Source organism: Lissotriton vulgaris, chromosome 1_1 (genome assembly GCF_964263255.1).
Source record: "Lissotriton vulgaris chromosome 1_1, aLisVul1.2, whole genome shotgun sequence".
Taxonomy (NCBI): domain Eukaryota; kingdom Metazoa; phylum Chordata; class Amphibia; order Caudata; family Salamandridae; genus Lissotriton; species Lissotriton vulgaris.
Genome location: NC_141685.1, coordinates 1,750,976,033 through 1,750,998,505, shown reverse-complemented (window position 1 = coordinate 1,750,998,505; position 22,473 = coordinate 1,750,976,033). Strand labels below are relative to the sequence as shown.

Below are 22,473 nucleotides of genomic sequence, written 5' to 3'. Positions count from 1 at the left end.
AACTCAGACCCCCATCAGCATTGGAGAGGCACAGCGGGATGGCAACCCTCACACCTCCAGCCCTTGATGAGCTGTTAAGAGGTGCTTGAAGGTGACTGAAAGGGAGGGGCGGCAGCTTCAGGAGCAGAGACATCGATTCAGATGCAAACAGCCCTGAATGTGTCATGTCTCTGCTATTTAGAGGGGGGCTCACACATTCCATTTCTACCCAGGGCCCCAAACATCCTAGACTCGGCCAGATTACACCCCTGATTACACCGAGGCAGAACGTGGTTCTCTTCACAGAGCTTAATTACTGTCAGCAAACCTCGGTTCTTCAAACATGCATAATGTAATACAATAAAGAAATGGCACAAACGCACCCACACTGATTAACAAAGTATGGAGGACAATCAGTTCAATCAGTTCTCTCGGAGTATCTCTTGTAAGTACTGTATATCACAGTGGGGGATGGCATTTTGGACAGAGAGCCTGTCTTCTCGTTGTCTTGTGCAGGAGGGGGCGAGAAGCCAAGATGATACTAGAATACTGCATGCCCACCCCTGTGCCCACCCTGGTGGATCACGTTCCCTCTCCTGTGATGACTCCTGCTCCTGTCCCCCCATGTTGTGGCTCCAGTCCACCCCTGTCTGTGATGGCTCTTGTCCCCCCCTGTGGTGGATCCTGTCTCCGCCCTGGGTGGCTTCTGTCCCAGTCCTGGAACTTCACCCTGCAGCGAGGGTGAAGTTCTTGATGGGCCTCTTCTCAAAAGGGCTCAGCTCAAAATTAATATGGAAAGGTGGGCGAGTAAGTAAGTGAAGGGATGTGTGAATGGCTGGATGAATTAGTGAAAGGGTGAATGGATGAATGAAATATTGAATAAATGGATAATGAGAGAGGATAGATGGATTGATGAGTGAGGGGAAGGATGGAGAGAAAATGTAAATAGCTGGATGTATGGGTGGAAGGGTAGCTGGATGATTGATGAGGGGAAAGATGAATGAGGGGGAAGGATGAGGGATGGAGGGGAAGGATGGATGGATGAGGGGAAGGATAAATGGATGAGGGGAAGGATGGATGGGTGAGGGGAAGGATGGATGGATGAAGGGCAGGATAAATGGATGGGATGGATGGATGGATGGGTGAGGGGAAGGATGGATGAAAGGAAGGATGGATGAGGGGAAGGATGAAGGATGGATGGATGAGGGGCAGGATAAATGGATGGGATGGATGGATGGGTGAGGGGAAGGATGGATGGATGGATGAAGGGCAGGATAAATGGATGGGATGGATGGATGAGTGAGGGGAAGGATGGATGGATGAAAGGAAGGATGGATGAGGGGAAGGATGGCTGGATGACGGGAAAGGATGGATGATGAGGGGAAGGATGGATGGATGGATGGATGGATGATGAGGGGAAGGATGGATAGATGATGAGGGGGTGGGTGAAAGGATGGATGATGAGGGGAAGGGTGGATGGATGATGAGGGGAAGGACAGATGGATGGATGGATAGATGATGAGGGAAAAGGATGGAAGGATGATGAGGGGAAGGATGGATGGATGATGAGGGAAAAGGATGGATGGATGATGAGGGAAAAGGATGGATGGATGATGAGGGAAAAGGATGGACGGATGATGAGGGGAAGGATGGATGGATGATGAGGGGATGGACAGATGGATGGATGGATGGATGGATGGATGGATGATGGGTGGGTGAAAGTATGGATGGATGGATGGAGAGTGGGTGAAGGGATGGATGGATGGATGGGTGGGTGAAAGGATGGATGGAGAGTGGGTGAAGGGATGGATGGATGGATAAGTGGGTGAAAGGATGAATGGATGGATGATGAGTGGGTGGGTGAAAGGATGGATGGATGAGTGGGTGGGTGGATGGTGGATGGGTGAAAGGATGGATCAGTGGATTGGATGGTGGGTGGGTGAAAGGATGGATGAGTGGGTGGGTGGATGGTGGGTGGATGATGGGGGGTAGGTGGATGAGTGAAATGATGGATGGATTGATGGATTGATAAGTGCAAGGGTGAATGAATGGACATATGAGTGAAAGGGTGGGTGTAAGGATGGATGAGTGAGTGAAAGGGAGGGTGGATGGACAAAAGGATGAATAGATGTGTGAAGGAGTGAAATGATAGATGGATGAGTGATAGGGGCAATGGATGGATTCATGAGTGGATGAGTAGATGGATGGATGGGTGGATGGATGGATGGAAGGAAGGCTAAGTGAAAGGGTCGATGGAGAGAGAAAGGATGGATGGATGTCTAAAAGAGTGGATGGGTGGAGGGATTAGTAAGTGAAAGGATGGCTGGATTGGTGAAAGGGTAAATGGCTGAATGGATGAGTGAATGGATGGATGGGATGAAGAGTGGATGGATAAGTGTACAGATGGATAGGGTGAAAGGGTGGATGGATGGATGATGGAGGATGAGTGAAAGGATGGATGAGGGGATGGATGAAGGGATGGATGAGTGAAATGATAGATGGAAGGATACATGATGGATAGGTTTGCAAATGGTTGAATACTTTTGGAAATGGCTGGGCTTACTTATATACTATTGCGCGACCTCTGATGTGTCTGTAAAACGTACCTATTGTCCTGAAGTTTTGTCCTGAATTTTGGCCTCCTGTCCTGAATTTGTGTCCTGAATTTTGACCCTTTGTCCTGAATTTTTACACTCACCGTCCTGAATTTGCACCAATGCCAGTTGGTCACCCTAATTCTTTGTGCGGTAGAACCGAGGCTCTTTAACACAGCAGCATGAAAGTGACGAGAGAGAAACCAGGCAGAGTGCTGCCAAAGAGCTCTCCCACTCAGAATATTTCATTATTAAAGTGATCGTGGACAATTAAGGGTAAACTGAGATGTGAAAAACTAAACACAATGCGATGCGGCTGCACGAGACTTGAGGAGTTAATTAAGTATTAGTACTAGCAAGTGTGCTGTAAGTTAAATTAAAACATTTTACATGCACTGTGCGCCTCGTGCGTGTAGAATCAGAGTCCCACTCGACCCGGCCCTGCCAATTAAGTGCCGGCGCTAAGCACTGGCACAAATTAAGCCCTGCATTGAACAATTGACACCAGGCTACAAAATGTAAGTAGTATGATGGTGTACCCTTGTGTGTTCTTCCGTGTGCCGCTGTTTCCACATGGAATGTTTAATGATGACAGCAACGCCCCCTTCTAGTTTGTGTTGTCGGTCTGAATTGTATAATTTTGTGGAATGGGGAGGTGTAGGATGGCGCTGGATTGTTCATTTAAACATGACTCCATGATGACGTCTGACTTGGCATTACGTATGTCAGTATATTTTTAATTTAGGCTCAATCCTGTCAGTGTTTGGATAATTGCACTACTGGATAGGGGGGCACAAAGTTTTGCAAAGGTTCTGCCCGCTTTCTTCAAGGGGTCCCCACAAAATGACATCATGAGCTAGGCCCACCCCGATTGTATTGTAAGTAGTCTCTGTAAAGGGGGAAACAACCATTACAATGCATGAGTCATAATCGGCCCCTTTTTTTGGGAACTATCACAAAAATAAACCGTATTAATACAAAGTAAAGCAATGTTTATATTTTGTTGCACTGAAGTAAATGAAGGCAAATAAGTCAAACTAAAATATACCAAAACTAAATACATTTCCTAAAATAAATAGAAGTAAATAAATCTGCTAAAATAAATACAATGGCCAGTTAATATATCTAAAATGTAGGCATTGACCCAAGTTAATGCCCCGGCAGCTCCATTGTCTTCAGCCAAGATTCCCAATGTTAGACTAATGTTCCGATTTGTTACCTTTGCTATAAATTGTAAAGCGTTCTGATATCCTTCGGGATCAAGTTCGCGCTATATAAAACTTTATAAATAAAATAAATAAATCTAGCCACAGCTAGAGAGAGGCAGCTGGGACAAAACTATTTAATACAGAGTCGCTAGTTTACAATAGGTGGGGAGATAACATATAACACTCATCGATAGAATAAAGTGAATATGGAGCCCTACTGTGTGTAATAGTCATTGTCGAGTGTGGGAAGCAGCCTCTCTGGGAACCTGTAATGTATACAAAACCTTGCAGTCAAACTTTCCTGTAGCGTTTTGAAAATGTGTTCGTCACCTTCGCCAAACTTCATCCACATTTGGGCTGCTAATTCCTCCATACAGGGACCTTAAGTCACAGGCTTAAGTACCAAGCAGCTTCAATTGTTAAATCTTGCATTATATGCAAATGATAGATCTGCCTTACATGTGATGTCACTTCCTGTCGTGATGTCACTTCCTGTGACCCCGCCTACCTTGGAGAGTCCCCCCACTTCTTTTTTTAGGACTTGTGCCCTGTTCACGATAGTGTAAAGTAATATAGTAAAGCTAGATTGAGTTTCTTTATCTGAAGCTGTATTGAGCATGCTGAGCTAAGTAAGTCCTGTGTGGCGTTTCATTGTCCGCGCTACTGGTTGGCAGTCCGAATCTGTGGACACAGTGTGGACACAACTCTCTCATTTTGGTAATAGTGTTATTCATTGATACCATTAGCAGGTCAGCTGTTAAACTGCGTGGCTGAGGCAATTATGTCTCATTCATTCATGTTTGTGATTCCACAGTTAGTTGGCTGAGGTTATTGCTCTCAGAATATTCATTCCACTGCCCACGTGTTGGCGTGGTTCAGGGCTATTTTTTATTTCAATTATTTTTGTACGTACAAGGCTGCTTTCTGGCGCAACCATAGCAACAAACACTTTGCATGATAATGATATAAAGGAAAGTAGGAAGACTTTTTTAATGTGTTACAAAGTTTTTTTTGTGTTTTTTTTTTGCAAGACATTTATTGCAAATACGTGCTTATACACAGCAGTGTGCCCACAACCCTATATAGGGCCGGCCGCTACCAAATCAACAATTAGCAATTAGAAGCACATATCAAATGACATCGTGCGAGCGCATACAAAGATCACAGAGGGTAATAATATGTCACAATGCAAACCCAGGCCGTCCTCCGCAGTCGCATCTCGCTCTTCACATATAGTCTTATTTTACAGTTTTTAAACCCAACTTGAACAACCCCCAACCCCCCATCCCAAACATTCCCGGTCCCAGTCGCAGTAAAAGTCCAGTATAGGAGTACAGAATGGCAGATTAATCCAGAAGGTACTGAAGACATCCTCAGTGGTCAAGCAAGCTGTGCAATCTTGGACTCAAAACCTCGCATGAGTCCAGTCAGTGGGTGAGCACCATCAAGCCTACTGAACAAGACAGCCCCTCGGCACGGTTCACCTACAGCAAATGGGAAGAACAACTCATCCCTGGCAATGTCACAGCACATCCATTCAGGCAGGTAAACACTCAGGCTCTCTATCTCCCGGCAACAGACCCTCACCCTCAGCGTCGGAAGCATCATCATCCGCCAGAGATAGCATATACGCAGTGTATGGAGCCCAAATGTCGCGCGGACGCGACCTCCTCGGCAGAGCTTCAGCATAGCAAGTCAATTGGTCCCTGCAGTAGGCCATATCTCTTAGCCACAACTGGACATCAGGCGCTCGTCTTCCACCCCACACCATAGCCACCCTCCGCTTGGCAAGTTGTAACGCCAGAAGAACCAACCTCCGCTCCCCACTAGGCACACCAGAGGCGAGCCCCAGCAAGCAAAGGCGTATATCCAACGCAACCTCCGTAGTCACCATCTTAGTCAGTGCCTCAGTCACAGTCACCCAGAAGTCATACACTCGTGCACACCCCCATGCCAAATGCACGAAATCCGCATCATCTTCTCCACACCGGACACATTGAGCAGAGTCGCGTAGCCCGTACCTAGCTAGCTGCGTGGGTGTGTAATACCATTGATGCAGAAATTTAAAATGTAAGAGGCGAAAATTGCCGTTGGCTACATACCCCCCAGTCATGGAGCAGCATTCATTCCATTCATCATCCGCTAATGGCTCTGGCAGACATTTATCCCATCTGGCTCTAGCCAGTTCTGCACCCCCTCCTTCGTCCTCCTGAGCAGCGCGGTATAATCTGGAAAGTAATTTAACTCTGTCAGTCGCGGTGTAGAGTAACTGCAAGGCCCCCAATGCTAAAGGCTCCTCCGGATATGTAGGGTATAAGGAGTGTATACCCGCCCGAAGTCTGACATAAAGGAAAGTAGCCATTACCACATTCGTGGATCGCTCCGTCACAGTCTGCAACGAGAGGAACGTGGCCCCTGGGAAAAGGTCACCCATATTGTGCAGTCCAGCTCCCTGAAGAATCTGCAGACCACCGATTTCGCCCGACACCGATACTTCGGAATGGTATAATAGCGGCATGCTTGGGGCATACAACGGCAACCTGCCCGCTCTCCTACCCAGCTCCCGCCACGCATTCGCCGTGGAGTGCACCGTGTCCACCTCCCACTTTTCGAATAAAGAGTGATTGTTACCCATCATAGCCCGCAGTGGGTACGGGAGAACAGAACTGGCTTCAAGCGCCACATGCGGGGTATACGGGGGCGCAGACACCCAATATGCAGCAAAAATGCGCTTGTGCACGCAAATAATATAACTTCATATCCGGCACAGCGTAGCCTCCCAGAGTGTATGGTTTAGTCAGCACATCCCACGCCACTCGCGGCTTTTTCCCAGCCCAGGTTAACGTGGTCAACAAGGATCTCAGCCTGGCAAAGAAGTGCGACGTCAGCAGAAGCGGTATGTTAACAAAAAGGTATAAAAATTTCGGGCGCACGACCATTTTGATTAAAGACACCCGATCTGCGAGGGTGAGAGGGAGCTTAGTCCATCGAGCTACCTGATCCTCCAGCTTGGATATCGCCACGCCATAATTGGCTCTAATGACTTCTTGACTATCTCGATGAATCCAGATCCCAAGGTAGCGCACCGAGTCCTTCGCCCATTCTAGTGGAAACTCCAAGGGAAACGGTAGGGTAACATCAGTGAGAGGCAGCATAACAGACTTATCCCAGTTTATGGTCAGAACCGAGTGGCGGCCAAACCGTATGAATTCTCTAAGGATGGATTCTAGATGGCGAGCAGGCTCGCGCACATAAAGTACCATGTCATCGGCATACATGGATACAGCCAGCGAGCGAAGGGGGAACTTTAGAGCTGCGTCAGCATACCGCTGCCTTAGAACACAGGCCAGGGGCTCCATCACAATGGCGAACAGCAAAGGTGAGAGCGGGCCTCTCTGTACCGAGAACGAGTTCGAGACGTGTCCGTTAACCCTCACCCGCGCTATAGGGTTAGTATAGAGAAGAGTCACCAATGATGTGAAAAAGAAGGGAACCCCCATCCGGTGCAAAATGGCTATCATATACCGCCATGCGACTGAGTCGAAGGCCTTCGCGGCGTCAAGCATGACAGCCACCGCCGCCAGCTCCGGTTTGAGCAGATGTAATACAGCAAAAAGAGCCCTGAGATTGTGGGTGGTAGACCGACATGGTACAAACCCCGACTGATCAGGTAGTATCATTACCGGGAGAAGCAGTTTCAGCCTAGTAGCGAGCACCTTGGCTATGATTTTAACGTCCGTGTTCATGAGGGAGAGAGGCCGGTATGAGTCACATTGGTTAGGAGGTTTCCCGGGCTTTGGCAATGCAACTAGTAGCGCCTCCCTCATTGTAGTTGGAAACTGGCCCTGCTCTACCGCTTCCTCCAGCACCATCGCCAGGTGCGGGAGAAGAAGATCGACATACTCTTTATAAAATTCAGACGGGAGACCATCTGTGCCAGCAGCTTTCCCATTAGGAAGCGCAGCTATCGCCTCCCGAAATTCCTCCTCCGTGATGTGGTGCATTAGGAATTCCTGCTGTCCCCTCGAAAGCCAAACCAAAGCTATATCCTCAAAGTAACGACCTATTTCCTCCTCCGTCGCCGTCTCCCGATGCTCGTACATTCTTTCATAATATTTCGCAAAGCAGCTTAGTATGCCCGGCGTGTCTGTCACAACCTCCACCCCGTCTACTATTTCCTGCACCGTGCAGTGTTTGGCCCATGGCTCTCGTATGCGATCCGCCAGGCCTTTCCCGGGCCTGCCCCCCTCACCATAATAACGCGCCCTGGTATGCTTGGATAAGAACGACACCTCTTGGTCAGCCAATTCGTTGTACTCAGAGACTTTTGACCTAATGTCTGCTAATAAGGCCTCGCCAGGGCAGTCCTCCAATTGGCGCTCAAGTGTCAACAGGTCTCTTTCCAACCTAGACATGGAATCTCTGAGCGATGTCAGTACCCCAGATTGAAGACCAATGCATGCCCCGCGGATAGTCACCTTAAAAGCCTCCCACACCGTGCATGCACTATCTACCGTGCCAACATTTTTGTCTCACGCAGTACCTGATCAGTCAAGGTTCCCGGCGACAGGCGCCAAGTGAATGGAGCAGGCGTGCACGTCGGTATCCTCAACACCAAGCGGACTGGCGCATGATCGGAGAGTGTGCGCGGCAAATGATCGACATCCATAACCCAACCACATACATCCTGAGTTACCATCCAGTAATCCAATCTCGACCACGTATCGTGAGCTGACGTATAGCAAGTAGCTTCTCTTCTACCCGGGTGCCGCAGACGCCACACATCCACCAGTCCAAGTCCGTCCATTCCCTCATGAACCTCAGCAGCCGCTCTCTTTCTCACGTAGGGCCTGTCTTGTTTCCTATCCAGCTCCCCATCTAGTACAATATTAAAATCCCCCCCGCAGAGCACAGCCGATTGTGGCAACATGTAGATCTTATTCCATAGTGCAACATAGAAATCAGGGTCATCCACATTAGGTCCATAAACATTAAGAAGCGTGACAGGTGTTCCACACAAGTTACCATGCACTATAATGTAACGACCCTCCTTGTCAATATCCTCATACAGTTTAACAAACGGTACAGATTTTTTAATTAGAACCATCACACCACATGCGTAAGAGGAGTAATTCGATGCCAATCTAACTCCCGCCCATCTACGACCCACAGTCTCTGCAGCTGTACCCCCCAAATGCGTCTCCTGAAGGAAAGCAACTTGTGCACCATGCCTGTCTAGAAATGCCAACATTTGCCTAGTCTTTTGAGGGCGATTCAACCCTCTCACATTCCAAGTAACACATATGATTTTACCCCCCCTGGTCATCCATCCAGATCAAACATTTGTCCCAAAGGCTGTCAGGCCACCTCATCAGGCCACAGTGAGCACAGCGTACACAACCATGCTTTCCGCGAGGTCCAGTAAGTAGAGTCACCCTTCCCAAGCACAACAGCACCCAGTAGCCACCCAACCCCCGAATAGTCCTAACACACCTTTCAGCATACTCAAGAAAATACTGCGACCGTACCCAGGAAAACCAAAAACCCCCCATCCTCCCACCACCCACTTCAGCTACCCCAACCTGCCAAAGCTGCCCCCTGCCCCCCACCCCTAGCCACCCCAACCATGCATACATAAGTGTGTGGGGATCTCCCATGTGTGGGGACGCAGTGGTGCACAACCCCCGCCAGAAATCTGACGAGAGAGCGGACCGCGCAAGCATTTAGAACATCCCACCCCTCCGCCCCCAACCATCAGAGCATCAAGGATCATTGCAAATCACAGCCACCTGATGCAGACAATGAAGTAAATGGCACTCTCACCACAATCACATCTGATCCTTCGGTACGCCAAGAACCAGGAGCTATCAAGCAGCTACACATCTATCACACAACTCCATATGCGCAAGTGCCAACAGTCCACCTCCCGCTCATCAGTCTGGGCACAGGAGCCCCAAATGAGTAGGGAATCAAGCGACACCCGCCCCTCAAAGGAAGCACAATGCAGCAATACGCCAGTATTTAAAGGCAAGCAAGCAGTTATACAACAGTTCTGCAACCCCAGCCCTATGGGCGCGCCTGTGCACATCCCAAGCATCGTTCTAGGCGCAGCTGTCCCACGCCAGGAGTGACGGAATCACCATCTGTCCTTCAAGTGTCACACCCTGCAGCACAGGAGAAAGTACAAATAACTTTTTGAATCAGCGTTCCGCAGAGTAATGCAAAGTATACAACGCAGCAGGCTACCAAGCCTCACAGTGCCAAGCAAAAACGTCTCTTGTAGGAGCAGCCCCTTCAACCAAGAGTTAACCGCAAGGCGTCAGACACCTATTCCACATCGTCCATCAGGTCCCCTTCTCCCTCCTGCTGCACATTGGAGTCCCTTTTGCGCTTCTTTTGTTTTTTTGCATAGTCCATAGCAGCCTTAGGGGTAGCGAAGATTTTATTGTCAGAAGGGGGCCCTATCCGAAGCCGTGCAGGATACAGCATGGCATATGGAATGCTCTCCTCTCGAAGCAGTTGTTTTACCGCAGTGAACTCCTTTTGCGCTGTCTGCACCGCCACAGTGAAGTCAGGGAAGAATTCCAGTTTATTCCCTTGGTATTCAATGGAGCCCTTCTCCCTGGCGAGCCAAAGTATCACATCACGGTCCTTGTAGTTAAGTATGCGAGCGATAATTGGGCGCAGATTTGCCCCAGGTACTGGTCGCTTCGCCAGCCTGCGGTGTGCCCTTTCCACGATGAAGACCCTAGACAACTGCTCCTGGCCAAAAATGTCCACCAGCATTCGCTCCATGAAGTCCTCCATCCGCCCCACATTCGTGGATTCCGGCAGGCCCGTGACGCGAATGTTATTGCCTCTGGACCTCCCTTCCAACTCCTCGTTCTTCGCCTGAATCACCGCCAGCACCCTCTCCATATTAAATACCTTAGTGGTCACTGTGGCCAGCCCATCCTCCGTGGCGGACACCCTCTGTTCCACCTCGCCCATCCTCTCGTTCTGCCGATCAAACTGCGTCGCCATATGGTCAAGCCTATGATTGACTGCCTCCATGGTGCATTCAATGGACTGCAACGTTTTTTGCATCGCCACCAGCGTGTTCTCCAAGGTCGGGCCGCCGCCAGCTGCCCCCGCATTTTCAGCGTCTGGCGGTGGTTGTGAGGTGGATTGCGCAGTTTTTTTTGCCTCAAAATTGATCTTTGGCTGATTACGCTCCGGCCTGCCCATGGCGCCGTATCCAGATCAGTCTCAGCCCAGAGGTAGTATCCCTTGGGGTCAGTAAGTCTCCCCCGCAGCCTAGGCCCAGGCAGATGAGCTAGCACTGCAGCACCAAGGCCCCAGCCGGCCCTCCCAACAGCAGCAGCAGATCCGGGAGCAGCAGCGTGGTTAAGGCGGTAGGCCAAGAATACCGTCCAGTGCAGTAGGGCAGACCACCCACGCGGGACTATAATGGCAGTGAATGGCCCTCCAAGCACGCGGGGCCGCAGTTCTCCCACAGCACCCTTCCAAAGCAGCGAAACACCGTCCCGCACCCCAGCCAGCCGAAGCTTGCGCGACGAGGCCCAGTGCGGCCCAGCGCCGCCTCCGCAGCCCCAGTCTCTCGTAGACCCTCGCCCCACTCACCACTACCGGCGGGATCGGACTGCAGCCGCTCGAGTCGCAGGCACCTTCTCGCCGTCCTCAGGTCTCCGCCACAATCCGCAGCTCAAAGTTCAGGGCGCCAGACCATTCAGCTGGACAGGAAGAGCAGTCAAAAAAGTTCCAAGCCGCTGCGCGGCACACGCCGCTGAATCACTCTCCTCCGGCCGCCTAGGACGCGGCGCTCGGCTCCTCCGGTTTCACGGGCCAGTCGACCCTCGCGCTCAAGGGAGACCACCGCTCTCGAGTCACAGGCACTTTAGATGACTGTCGCCCTCAAGCTGGGGGGTCAAAGCAGCAGGATGTAAAGGATTTTAGCGCTTATTAATCACGGTCCCGGCAGAGCCTCACATACGTCCACATACGTCCATCTTGCCCAGCGCCCTCTAGCGCCCCCATGTGTTACAAAGTTTCTCAATTATTTGTCATTTCTCAGATTACGAGACCTTTTCTGTGCTCGTGATCAGCCATTTCATTTACCACGATGACCACAAAACAAACTAAAAGGATGCAGCACATTCTGGGGCGAGTTATAACTCTTCCTACACAATACTATTTCAATAATATAGACCTCTGTGGACGATGTTATCTCATTCTAGTAGGTTTATGATTTCTTTGTTCTCCGTTTTTTCTGTGGCTTTGTTACAGTTGCCTATCAATGCACTTAACGATATGCTACACAATGTATTGATTTATTATCTATGCTAAGACTATCTGGTGTCATTATAAAGGCCCATGGAAAAGAGGGCCACTTTATAGGATTTGAGCCCACCAGTGTGGAAATCTAACACAGAAAACAAAAAGAATCAAAATACTCAAGAGACAAGTGGGATCCCCAAGCACGCAAAAGGATTGGTCTGTGGCGCCAAAGTCACTACCCAAAAGTCCACAGCTCCTGTGTCCAATTAATGGCTTCATCGGGCTTCCGTGGTGTGGGTGCAGTGGACACATTTCAACAAGAAAATTCCTCTTTCAGCTGGACTCCAAATTCAGTGGCATTACTGGTGCAGGGCTTTAGTTGGCACTCAGAATAAGCACCAGAGGAGTACCAAACTTTTGAACCTTTACCTCATGAACAGCTGTATATAGTTATAATTATCAGGTAGCGGGGGAATGAACCCACAGGACCTTGTATATTCACTGGAACTACTAGAGGGGTGGGGCATATACTGAGCAAGCAACACAGGGTTGCAATGCAGTTGTATGTATACCTGTTTTTAATTAAATTCGACTGTCTCAATGGGCATACTCTAAGTTGGTGACTGTACACGTTAGTGCCTGAGCTACAGACACAACAGTGTCTACGCCCAAAGCTATCGTTACTGCTGTGTTTCGAACCTGTGCGGACTGCAACTCATGCACCTTCTTGGCGAGTTTCAGAGAGTTCCTGATTAAGCGTATGTCCTGTAGAGGAAGTGATTACAATATACATAACATCCTTCTACACCTGATAATATGTTCATGATATAGCACAGTATTCAAAGTTAGGGACCAGTTGCATCTTTAACCCATAATATGTCCGTAAGTGTAAGTGGTAGAGAGATGGTATAATGACTGTGATATCGGAGTTACGCGTGTCATCCAGCCTAGGATGTAAGAGGAGAATTCTGTGTGTCTCTCTTTGGCTGCAACTGAGGTGATATGCTCTTTCACTAAATCACATATGCTGTAACGTATCGAGGTGATGCAGGTTCACAATACCGACAGCGCTTTATGTTTTTATGCAGGCCCTTTACCCCTTTGTTAATTTGCAAATCCGAGGTCTGTAGTTTAGTGCTAACCAGCTGGACTGAAAGCTCCTTCTAGCTCCTGGCTGGGTGGCTTCCTCAAGACAACTCCAAGAAGTCTTCATTCTCCTGGGCCTTGCCTCTTGCTCTCCTCGATAAGCGCCAGCTCAGCTCCAAGCCGGGCAGCAAGGCTTCCTCTTCTTCCAGATGAGTTCGAGGAGCTGGGCAGCAAGGCTTCCACTTCTTCCAGATGAGTTAGAGGAGCCGGGCAGCAAGGCTTCCTCTTCTTCCAGATGAGTTAGAGGAGCTGGGCAGCAAGGCTTCCTCTTCTTCCAGATGAGTTAGAGGAGCTGGGCAGCAAGGCTTCCTCTTCTTCCAGATGAGTTAGAGGAGCCGGGCAGCAAGGCTTCCTCTTCTTCCAGATGAGTTCGAGGAGCCGGGCAGCAAGGCTTCCTCTTCTTCCAGATGAGTTAGAGGAGCCGGGCAGCAAGGCTTCCTCTTCTTCCAGATGAGTTAGAGGAGCTGGGCAGCAAGGCTTCCTCTTCTTCCAGATGAGTTAGAGGAGCTGGGCAGCAAGGCTTCCTCTTCTTCCAGATGAGTTAGAGGAGCTGGGCAGCAAGGCTTCCTCTTCTTCCAGATGAGTTCGAGGAGCTGGGCAGCAAGGCTTCCTCTTCTTCCAGATGAGTTCGAGGAGCCGGGCAGCGAGGCTTTCTGTCCAAGGTCTCATCAAAGGAGTAACCGGTCTCTCCAAAGTAATAGGTTTATTCCAAACCTTGAGGGAAATGTTCTACTTCCCTCTTAGTAGAATATGGAGGCTAATATCCATTAACACTGGAGGTTTTGTGGAAAGCAAAGTTCAGGTGTCGGGTTCTAAAATTATAACAAGCCATTCAAAGTGGAGAGCATCTGTGCAGATTTTCACACATGAAATAAAGTTCGGAAACCACATCTACAAAGTAATGTGTATTCCCTGGCATACAGTGTAACCTCCACCAGTGAGTCTTTGCATTCTTCTATACTGCACTAAGCAAAGCAGAAAGTGGTGATACAAAGACGTTCACAGGATGTAGGTTGAGTCGCACACAAATCGGGCACCCTGAGTGGAAGCAAGCTATTGTAACTCGGATCCGAAAGAAAATCTGGCTCAATAGTCATAAAGGATTAGGCTAGTCTTTGGTTTCTGGCTGCAATACATGTTCATCTCACAGCCCTGATAGAATACAAGACAACAGTGGCAGGTGTTAGGATCTCCGAGGCGCTGCACCAGTTGCAGGTCCAATAGCACTGAAACTGTGAGGGTTTTACCTTGTCAGGTAACCATAATCCTGCACTGTTATCCTAGCACGTGCCTTTCATACGGGCCATGCATGAAGCATCACAAGACACATGGGTGGGAGAAGGGCCCCCTTCACAAGAAGGTGGAGCTGAACAGATTTTACTTTAGTCGTGTTGGCAGACTCCTTTTCCAAGTATACAGCTAAAACTATCTCTCCAGACTCTATGCTGCCACCAAACTCATCCTAGGTAAGTGTGTGACTAGTAGTCTCTATGAGTAGGGGTAGGAGGATCTGCTTTCAGTCACCTCCAGCCTAGAAATTCATTGTGCTCTGCTTCTGAATAATGCAAATTCATGGAGCACCTCCTTGGGACTCACAGGATTCCAGTTGTTCTCCTCCAAATGGGGTTAATTGCTATCTGTAGGTTTTGTGGATCCCATGCATGCTAGCCCACACATTTTTTGGGGGGACGAGGGGAGGGGACTCCCAGGAATTGGGATTTGGCGTAAAACTCCTTATTTTCATCACCGTAGGAAACTTCACTAGTTGTTTTTTAAAATGCAGGCCACAAGGTGGGTGAAAGATTTCTCTTCTAATTGGGTGACACAGGGAGCTTACTCTTTATTTCCTGTTTCTCATGCACTCGTGTGTGACAGTTGGATAGGTGAAATATTTTTTCTCATCATCCGAGTCTGAAAACATCAGATGTGGATATTGGTTTTAAAAAGGTTCTAGAACTCCACGACCGAAATCAAGACTAAAATGAATGCTCTCTGATCACACAGAAGGTCCCCATAACTGGTGACCTATTTCAAACAGTGGACCATGAAGTAATATTGCAAAACTATATATAGTTGCATATTCCTCTAATTTTCAAGTAATCTCTCATGCTTTAACGAACTCCCTACTCCTTCTTGCAGGCCAGTGGACTTCGCACAAAAAAAACAAACGCCAAACATTTCAGCCTTGTCTCCGCCATGCATAGACTGATCTAAAACAAAGTGGACCCACCGATATGTTGCACTTCGGTCTTAGTTTTGTCATGTACTTTTATATGTTTTCTGAGGTCTAAAATTCATATTGGCTCCTATTCAAATGCATCAAAGACTACTTCAGGACGGCAGGGAAACACAGCATTATCTATATTTTGAAGTTATGCATGTTATATTTATTATACGATGCAGTAGCAGAACTGAATCAGCACTTGTTATGTAATCTGTTAACGAATGGCTAATATTTTTATTTCGAATCTTGATTCATAAATTACATTTCTACATTCTTAAAATGTAATACTAATTCGGCCCTGCTTTTCAATTGGTTTGATATTCTTTTGACACTGTTCCATCCCCAAAATAAGTGTTGGAATGTTATGCTGTCTAGCTGCATGATGCCTCACGAGCATTTAGAGTTGCCCAGGAATGAATTTGGGAATACCATCTGACTCATAAGGCAAAGCATTTATTATAAACAAACTGTTCCTTTAATAAATCACTAGACAAAGGAAGGCTCTAGACGTAGGGTAACAAAGTTAACTGGCCCAACAATGTTTTAGTACTTTCCATTACCTTACATGAACCTGCTATGCTTGCGGATTGAAATTTATTGCTGATAGCATTCTGAAGTCTTAATTTGGAAACTCGCTGCTATCAAAGTCAATATGGTGTCTTTCCCATCAACAAAAGTTATAGATATTTAGGTGTCAGAAAATTATGATTTATTATATTGCCTTATTTCAGTGGCATCTACTAACTTAAGGTTTGTGGAGATGAACATACTTTCATTTCTACTTTTGTGAAAATCTGACGGTGATCCTCTTAAGCTTATTTCTGGATAGATGTGTCGTGCACTCTAGAATTTGTTTATTCTTGCTGTATGGGAAAGAAAACGTTATAGATTTTGACTTACAACTGTATCTTAACAATATGAAGAGGCTGGCTTAATTTGGAATGCATCAAAGATATTAAATATTTTATCCCATTTTTTCTTTAGGTATGGTTGACCTTAGCAGATCAATACTTGCACAGTATTTCTATTGATTGGGATAAAACAATGCGATTCACTTTTAATGACAGAAGTAATCCAGATGACGACTCCATGGGCATTCAGATTGTAAAGGTGAGTGCTGTATGTTAAACATAGAATTTTATGCACTCTCGGTGGGGGGCAGAGAGGTGCATTTGTAGAATAGAGTGAATTGTTAACCAAGAATTGACTAAGTCAATTTTGGCCTTCATATAATGAAAAGTTTTTGGAATTGTACTATGATTGGGATAGCGTGGGCTTCCACGCTTTGAAAATTTGAAAACAGACACCATAACCTGGTTATCCACAGAAAATTACTGGTCTGTCACAACAATCCTCTAGAGGAGAATTCTGAGTCAAAAAGGACTCTTCAACTGGGACTCTTGGCTACAACAAGAATAAGAATTGCTAGATGCTGAGATTTCATGTCTAGCCTCCATAATCAAACTCTAAAGTGTATACACTTTGAGTGTTTGTTTAATGCTTTTGCTTGAAACTGCACCACGAGCCTGCTTTTGAATAGGTTTGGCTTTCCTCATCAAATGGCAGTGAGCACTATCAAAGCATGAGCTCGACTGACTGGTGCCTGAGTCTAAGCAGTACCGTGACCTTACTCTTCCTACAGACCGTATGAATACCATATGAACATCTTTTAGAAAACCTAGGGACTTTCCACAATATTTTTTCTTAATGAAGAGACCCTGCATTTGATGTCTGAAGCCAGAACATATGCCTAAGAACTTAATTGGAATATCTTCACTTATATTTTTTTCCAGCTAATTCTTAGCATCATTGTTTCCCATGAAAGTGCCCTTAATGAACATTACAGAACGTACCCTTTTCACACATCCTTTTCTACTGTCTTAGTGATCATAGTTTTATTAGTTGAGCTGTAGACTATTGTTCAGCTTCTAAGGATACATCTATTTTATGGAAGATTAAAATAAATCTCTCTTTTTTGATGGAGTCCAAGTTTGATCCAGTACACATTCTAGATCGTAGCAGATTATTGAGAAGCAGGCTTTTGTTCCCATGAGCTTTACACAATTACAAACAATAACAATGTCGGCCTCTGAAGTCTTTGTGTGCTTCAAAAGTGCAGTGGTTATTTCACATTTCCATTTGAACAAAACGTTTTCTCTTTCCTCTTTTTTTAAAAACAAAAAAGCCTCCAACCCACAAAATAAGTCCATTCATACCTCAGCTGCCCTTAGAACAATAACATAATACATTGAAAAATAAACTGTGAATGATGCCTCCTTCTGGGAAACCTACTGAAACGAAGAGAGAGCTCTGCACTGCATACTGTTCCTACTCCACCACTCGAAGCAAATAACCCAAAGGGAAATATTGCTATTATTCAACAACTGTGCTTCCTTTCAGCACTGCTTTGGGAGATTACTCCTTCTGTCAAACATTGCTAAAACCTGTCCTTTTGACGCCAATTAGGAGAAAATGAGAGATGACATAACAGTACTCAGCCTCCCGCCTCACTGGAATAGACATTTCACGCACCAAATGTTTAGAAACATTTTCTTACCTGAAAGTGCAACAGGTGTCCCTTACATTACCATGTCTCAACTTGACTCCCCGTTGATCCCAATCGTATGCCATGTGTCATGTGACCAAGCTCCGCCTGCGGAGCGAAACGCGTCGAGGAGAGCACTTGCTCTATAATTGCTAAATAAAAAACCACCACTGCTGACACGATTTATGGTGTGATGGCGCTTTATTTCAGAGCTTGAATTCATTTGAAGAGGAGAAGAGGTCTGCGCCTGTTTCAAACCGCTCTGATAGCGGTCAGGACTGTTACGATATATATATATATATATATATATATATATATATATATATATATATATATATATATATATATATATATATATATATCCTACTGGCGGTCGCCGGTAGGTAGTTATAGTTAGGATCTACTTTCCATAGGAAATCCGCAACATTCTATTGGGAATAACTTTGGCGCCGGTGGACGAATCTTCGCGAATTTCTCAAAGTTCGTGGCCCGCTCCGCTCCTTCCCTGAAAATGTGGGTGGGGGGGATTCGTCAAGCGGGGGACGAGATAAAAGGGGGGTCCCAAAACGTGTTTTCCCCATGTTAATTTCCATAGGGCGGTCAAACTCACTTTTAGCCCGAACGGCTGAATGGATTTCCACCAAACTTGGCAAAAATTGTAGGGACTGGTACCCCGATGTGCCTTTGCTATGTCTCATGACATATGCTCCAGTGGTTTTTACGAAAATCAACTTTGAAAAAATATATATTGGGCTACATTGGGCTATATATATGTTAGAGCCCAAATGTAGCCCAATGTAGCCCAATGTAGCAATAAGATGGCCACCAGAGACAAAAAAAACAAATGTAGCCCAAATATCAGCCAGATGTACCCCCAACAATTTGCTATTAAAAAACCTATGAAATTCACTGAAAAAACCACAGGTTTCACACACGTTATTGTTAGGAATTAGCATTTAAAAAACCTTTAAAATTCACTGAAAAAACCATAGGTTTCACACACGTTATAGTTGGGAATTAGCATTTAAAAAACCTTTGAAATTCACAGAAAAAACCATAGGTTTCACACTAGTTATAGTTAGGAATTAGCATTTAAAAAACCTATTAAATTCACTGAAAAAACCATAGGTTTCGCACCAGTTATAGTTAGCTGGAAATTTTACTGACATAAAACCATTGAAATTCCCACGTTATAGTTAGTTGGACTCACTATAACTTGCGCGCCTGCAATGCACTGCTGATGACGTCACATATTACATCACTCATGACATGGTAAGCTTGCTGACGGTTGATGTAGAATGTTATCTGTTTTCTTCAACTCAGTTCATATATCAAAATAATCGCCTTACATGGAGTAGGGTTTGCGTTTTTTTAATTCTCTTTCTTTAAGGAGTCCTAAGCACAAAATGAACAAGTGATTGAGAAAGTTGCTGTTTGTCTGGTTTACTGAGTCAGCAGGTTTGCCCCAGTCACTCACATTCTCAGAAATCTACTAGTGTAATGGTTATATCTTTTGTTCCAGTGTTTTTTCCAGTTCTGTTGCTTCTGCACCTCATTGCAATTCATTCCCCATAGGTATCAACACAGCTTTTATTAAGTAGAAAAAGTTGTATTCTTAAATGTACGTCATAGATATTTTCATTAAATGTATGAGCAAACCTCACAACACCTTTTCATATTTTTACTCTAGAAGAAAGCCTTTCAGATCTTTTTCAATTGAAGGCTACAAATTAACAGTGGTCTTAACTCACAGTCCAGTTCGCTGACTGCTTAATACAGTACTACAAAAGAAAGAAAGAAGTATGCATTTTAATTTCTTAGAGGCTATTCTTTCTGAACACTGTTTTCCGAGATCCTGCACAGAGACGTATTCCTTGCTAGTTAATTCAGTGAGGATTCCTACAATAGAGAGCACAAGTGAGTCATTTTTATGCTTCCCACAAGCGATTTCTTATCCCCCTCCTCCCCCCTCAGCCGGAAAATGATTCTGCTGTTTATTTCCACCCACCCATCTATTTGGAATCAGTGATTTATGCATTGGATGCCAGAGTGACTTCATATACCTAAACCGATAGGGGAAACCTCAGGGAAGGCCTAAATAGCTCTTTAGAAGTTTTGCTCGAGTTGCTTTTGGGCAAATCTGAAAAGAATAGTGCAACTCAAAATGGATGATGCAGTACATTTCCTTTTGTTCTGAATACTAAGGATCGTGTCTGACAGCCCACACCACTCTATTCAATACATCCACCTCTGCTTTAAGAAAGGCAAATATCTTTGTGTTAGTATGCTAGTATGTTAGACGACTTCCGCACCTTACTGGACAAAGGAGAAACAGTAGTCCTCATCCTCCTCGACCTATCAGCGGCGTTCAACACAGTCTCCCACTGCACCCTAATACGCAGACTCTACGATGCAGGAATCCAGGACAAGGCCCTCGATTGGATCTGCTCCTTCCTCTCCGGCAGGACGCAGCGGGTCAGACTCCCCCCTTTCCTCTCGGACCCCACACCTACCACCTGCGGAGTCCCCCAGGGCTCCTCCCTCAGCCCGACGCTCTTCAACGTCTACATGGCTCCACTTGCCCCCATCGTCAGAACCTACGGACTCCACATCGTGTCATACGCAGACGACACCCAGCTCATTCTCTCCCTATCCAACGAGCCCAACACCGCCAGACGCAACTTTCGAGAAGGCATGGAAGCCGTCGCCAAATGGATGAAAAACAGCTGCCTACAACTAAACACCAACAAAACAGAAGTACTCATCATGGGCCCAAACCCCGACGCCTGGAGCGACACCTGGTGGCCCACCGCCCTCGGAAACCCGCCAACCCCCACAGACCATGCACGCAACCTGGGAATCATCCTGGACTCCGAGCTCAAAATGGACCGCCAGATCAACTCTGTCTCATCTTCCTGCTTCCACACCCTCCGCCTCCTTCGTAAGACCTTCAAATGGATCCCCCTCGAACACCGAAAAACAGTCACTTACGCCCTGGTCACCAGCAGACTCGACTACGGCAACGCACTCTACGCCGGAATAAACAAAAACCTCATCCGCAAGCTACAGAACATCCAGAACGCCGCCGCAAGACTGGTCCTCAACCTGCCAAAACACTGCCACATTTCCCAGCACCTGCGCACACTCCACTGGCTCCCCGTCGAGGCGAGAATCACCTTTAAGATGCCCACCCACGCACACAAGGCCCTCCACGGCACCGGACCAGCATACCTGAACAGCCAACTCAAATTCCACGCACCCCAAAAGACCCTACGATCAGCCCAGCTTTCCTACGCCATGGTCCCTCGCACCAGAAAGACCAGATCGTGAGGCCGCTCCTTCTCCTTCCTCGCGGCCAAAGCATGGAACGCCCTTCCGCTCCACCTCAGACAGACAACATCGCTCACCATCTTCGCAAGAAACCTCAAAACCTGGCTCTTCGACAGACCCCCTCCTTGATGGAATGGAACCTGCACCCCCCCCTGACCCCCCACCCCTAGCGCCTTGAGACCCTCACGGGTGAGTAGTCGCGCTCTAACAAACTCCTGATTGATTGATTGATTAGTATGCCACATTCCTCTCTGTCACACTTGCAGTAACTAATACTCTGTACAATGTCATGCCAGACAGTACGGCAATGTGCTGCTGAAAAACCTTGTCTGCTTTTCACCACTAGATGTTTGGTAATTTACAGAAAGGTGCCTTGCAAACAGAACTGAATGTACTACTTGTAATGGTCAAGAAATGAGTTCTGGATTATGAAATGTTATGAGGTCACCAGGGCATTCTTGAACTTTTCCATTGACTTTTCCATCACATGGATGGGAATCATTCAGGATAGTCATTAGCATCAACACCAGAATCCAGGAATTACGGAATTAGAGGCTAAGTAATGTCTTTTTTCTTCCCCTACTTCAGTTCTTATTCTGATTCCATACGTTTAATGAGACTTCTTGATAAAATTGTGATGTATAGTTTGCTGTAATCCAGATGTGTACTCAAGGGACTCTACACACAGCTAAAAGAAAGTGACTGCATCGTTCAGCAATCAGCTCTTGACAGTTTTCATCTCCGTATTTCAACTCTGTGAGGTCACATCCTCTACGTACCATGTGACACCATCAGGATCTCACCATGTTCACTCCCTCACCCGTCTCCTAAATTGTAAAGATGTTGTACTACTCAATATGTTTAACTTCCTCTTACCAAAGGAAAGGTTTAGTCCACCCTACCTCTCTCCTGCTCTGATAAATTTGAATTCTGTGTGTGACTTCATAGCGCACTGCAGCACATACACTACGTCAGCTGTATTCAGGTTTATAAAGGGTGTGTTGTGTAGATTGTCTTTTGCAAGTGTATACTGCCCAGTCCTCAATACCTCTCAACAGTTCTTCCTTTTGATGCCTTCAGGATAGTGTCTTGATAAATTATTTGTTTCTACAAGCGCTGTTCCTTTTGTAGGGTAGTATAATTTCCACCATCGCACCCCCATTAAGTCTG

At 46.6% G+C, this 22,473-nt stretch overlaps 1 protein-coding gene across 4 annotated transcripts in view; it reads left to right on the top strand.

Annotated features, from left to right (window-relative positions):
• The window catches only part of TBC1D30 (TBC1 domain family member 30), a 320,682-nt gene that overhangs the window by 226,086 nt on the left and 72,123 nt on the right, over positions 1-22,473 (top strand). For all 4 annotated transcript variants that reach the window (XM_086919039.1, XM_086919041.1, XM_086919040.1 and 1 more), the window contains one exon: positions 16,413-16,538. In XM_086919039.1, coding sequence (XP_086775165.1) covers positions 16,413-16,538 — 126 coding nt within the window. The remainder of the gene's footprint in view (positions 1-16,412; positions 16,539-22,473) is intronic.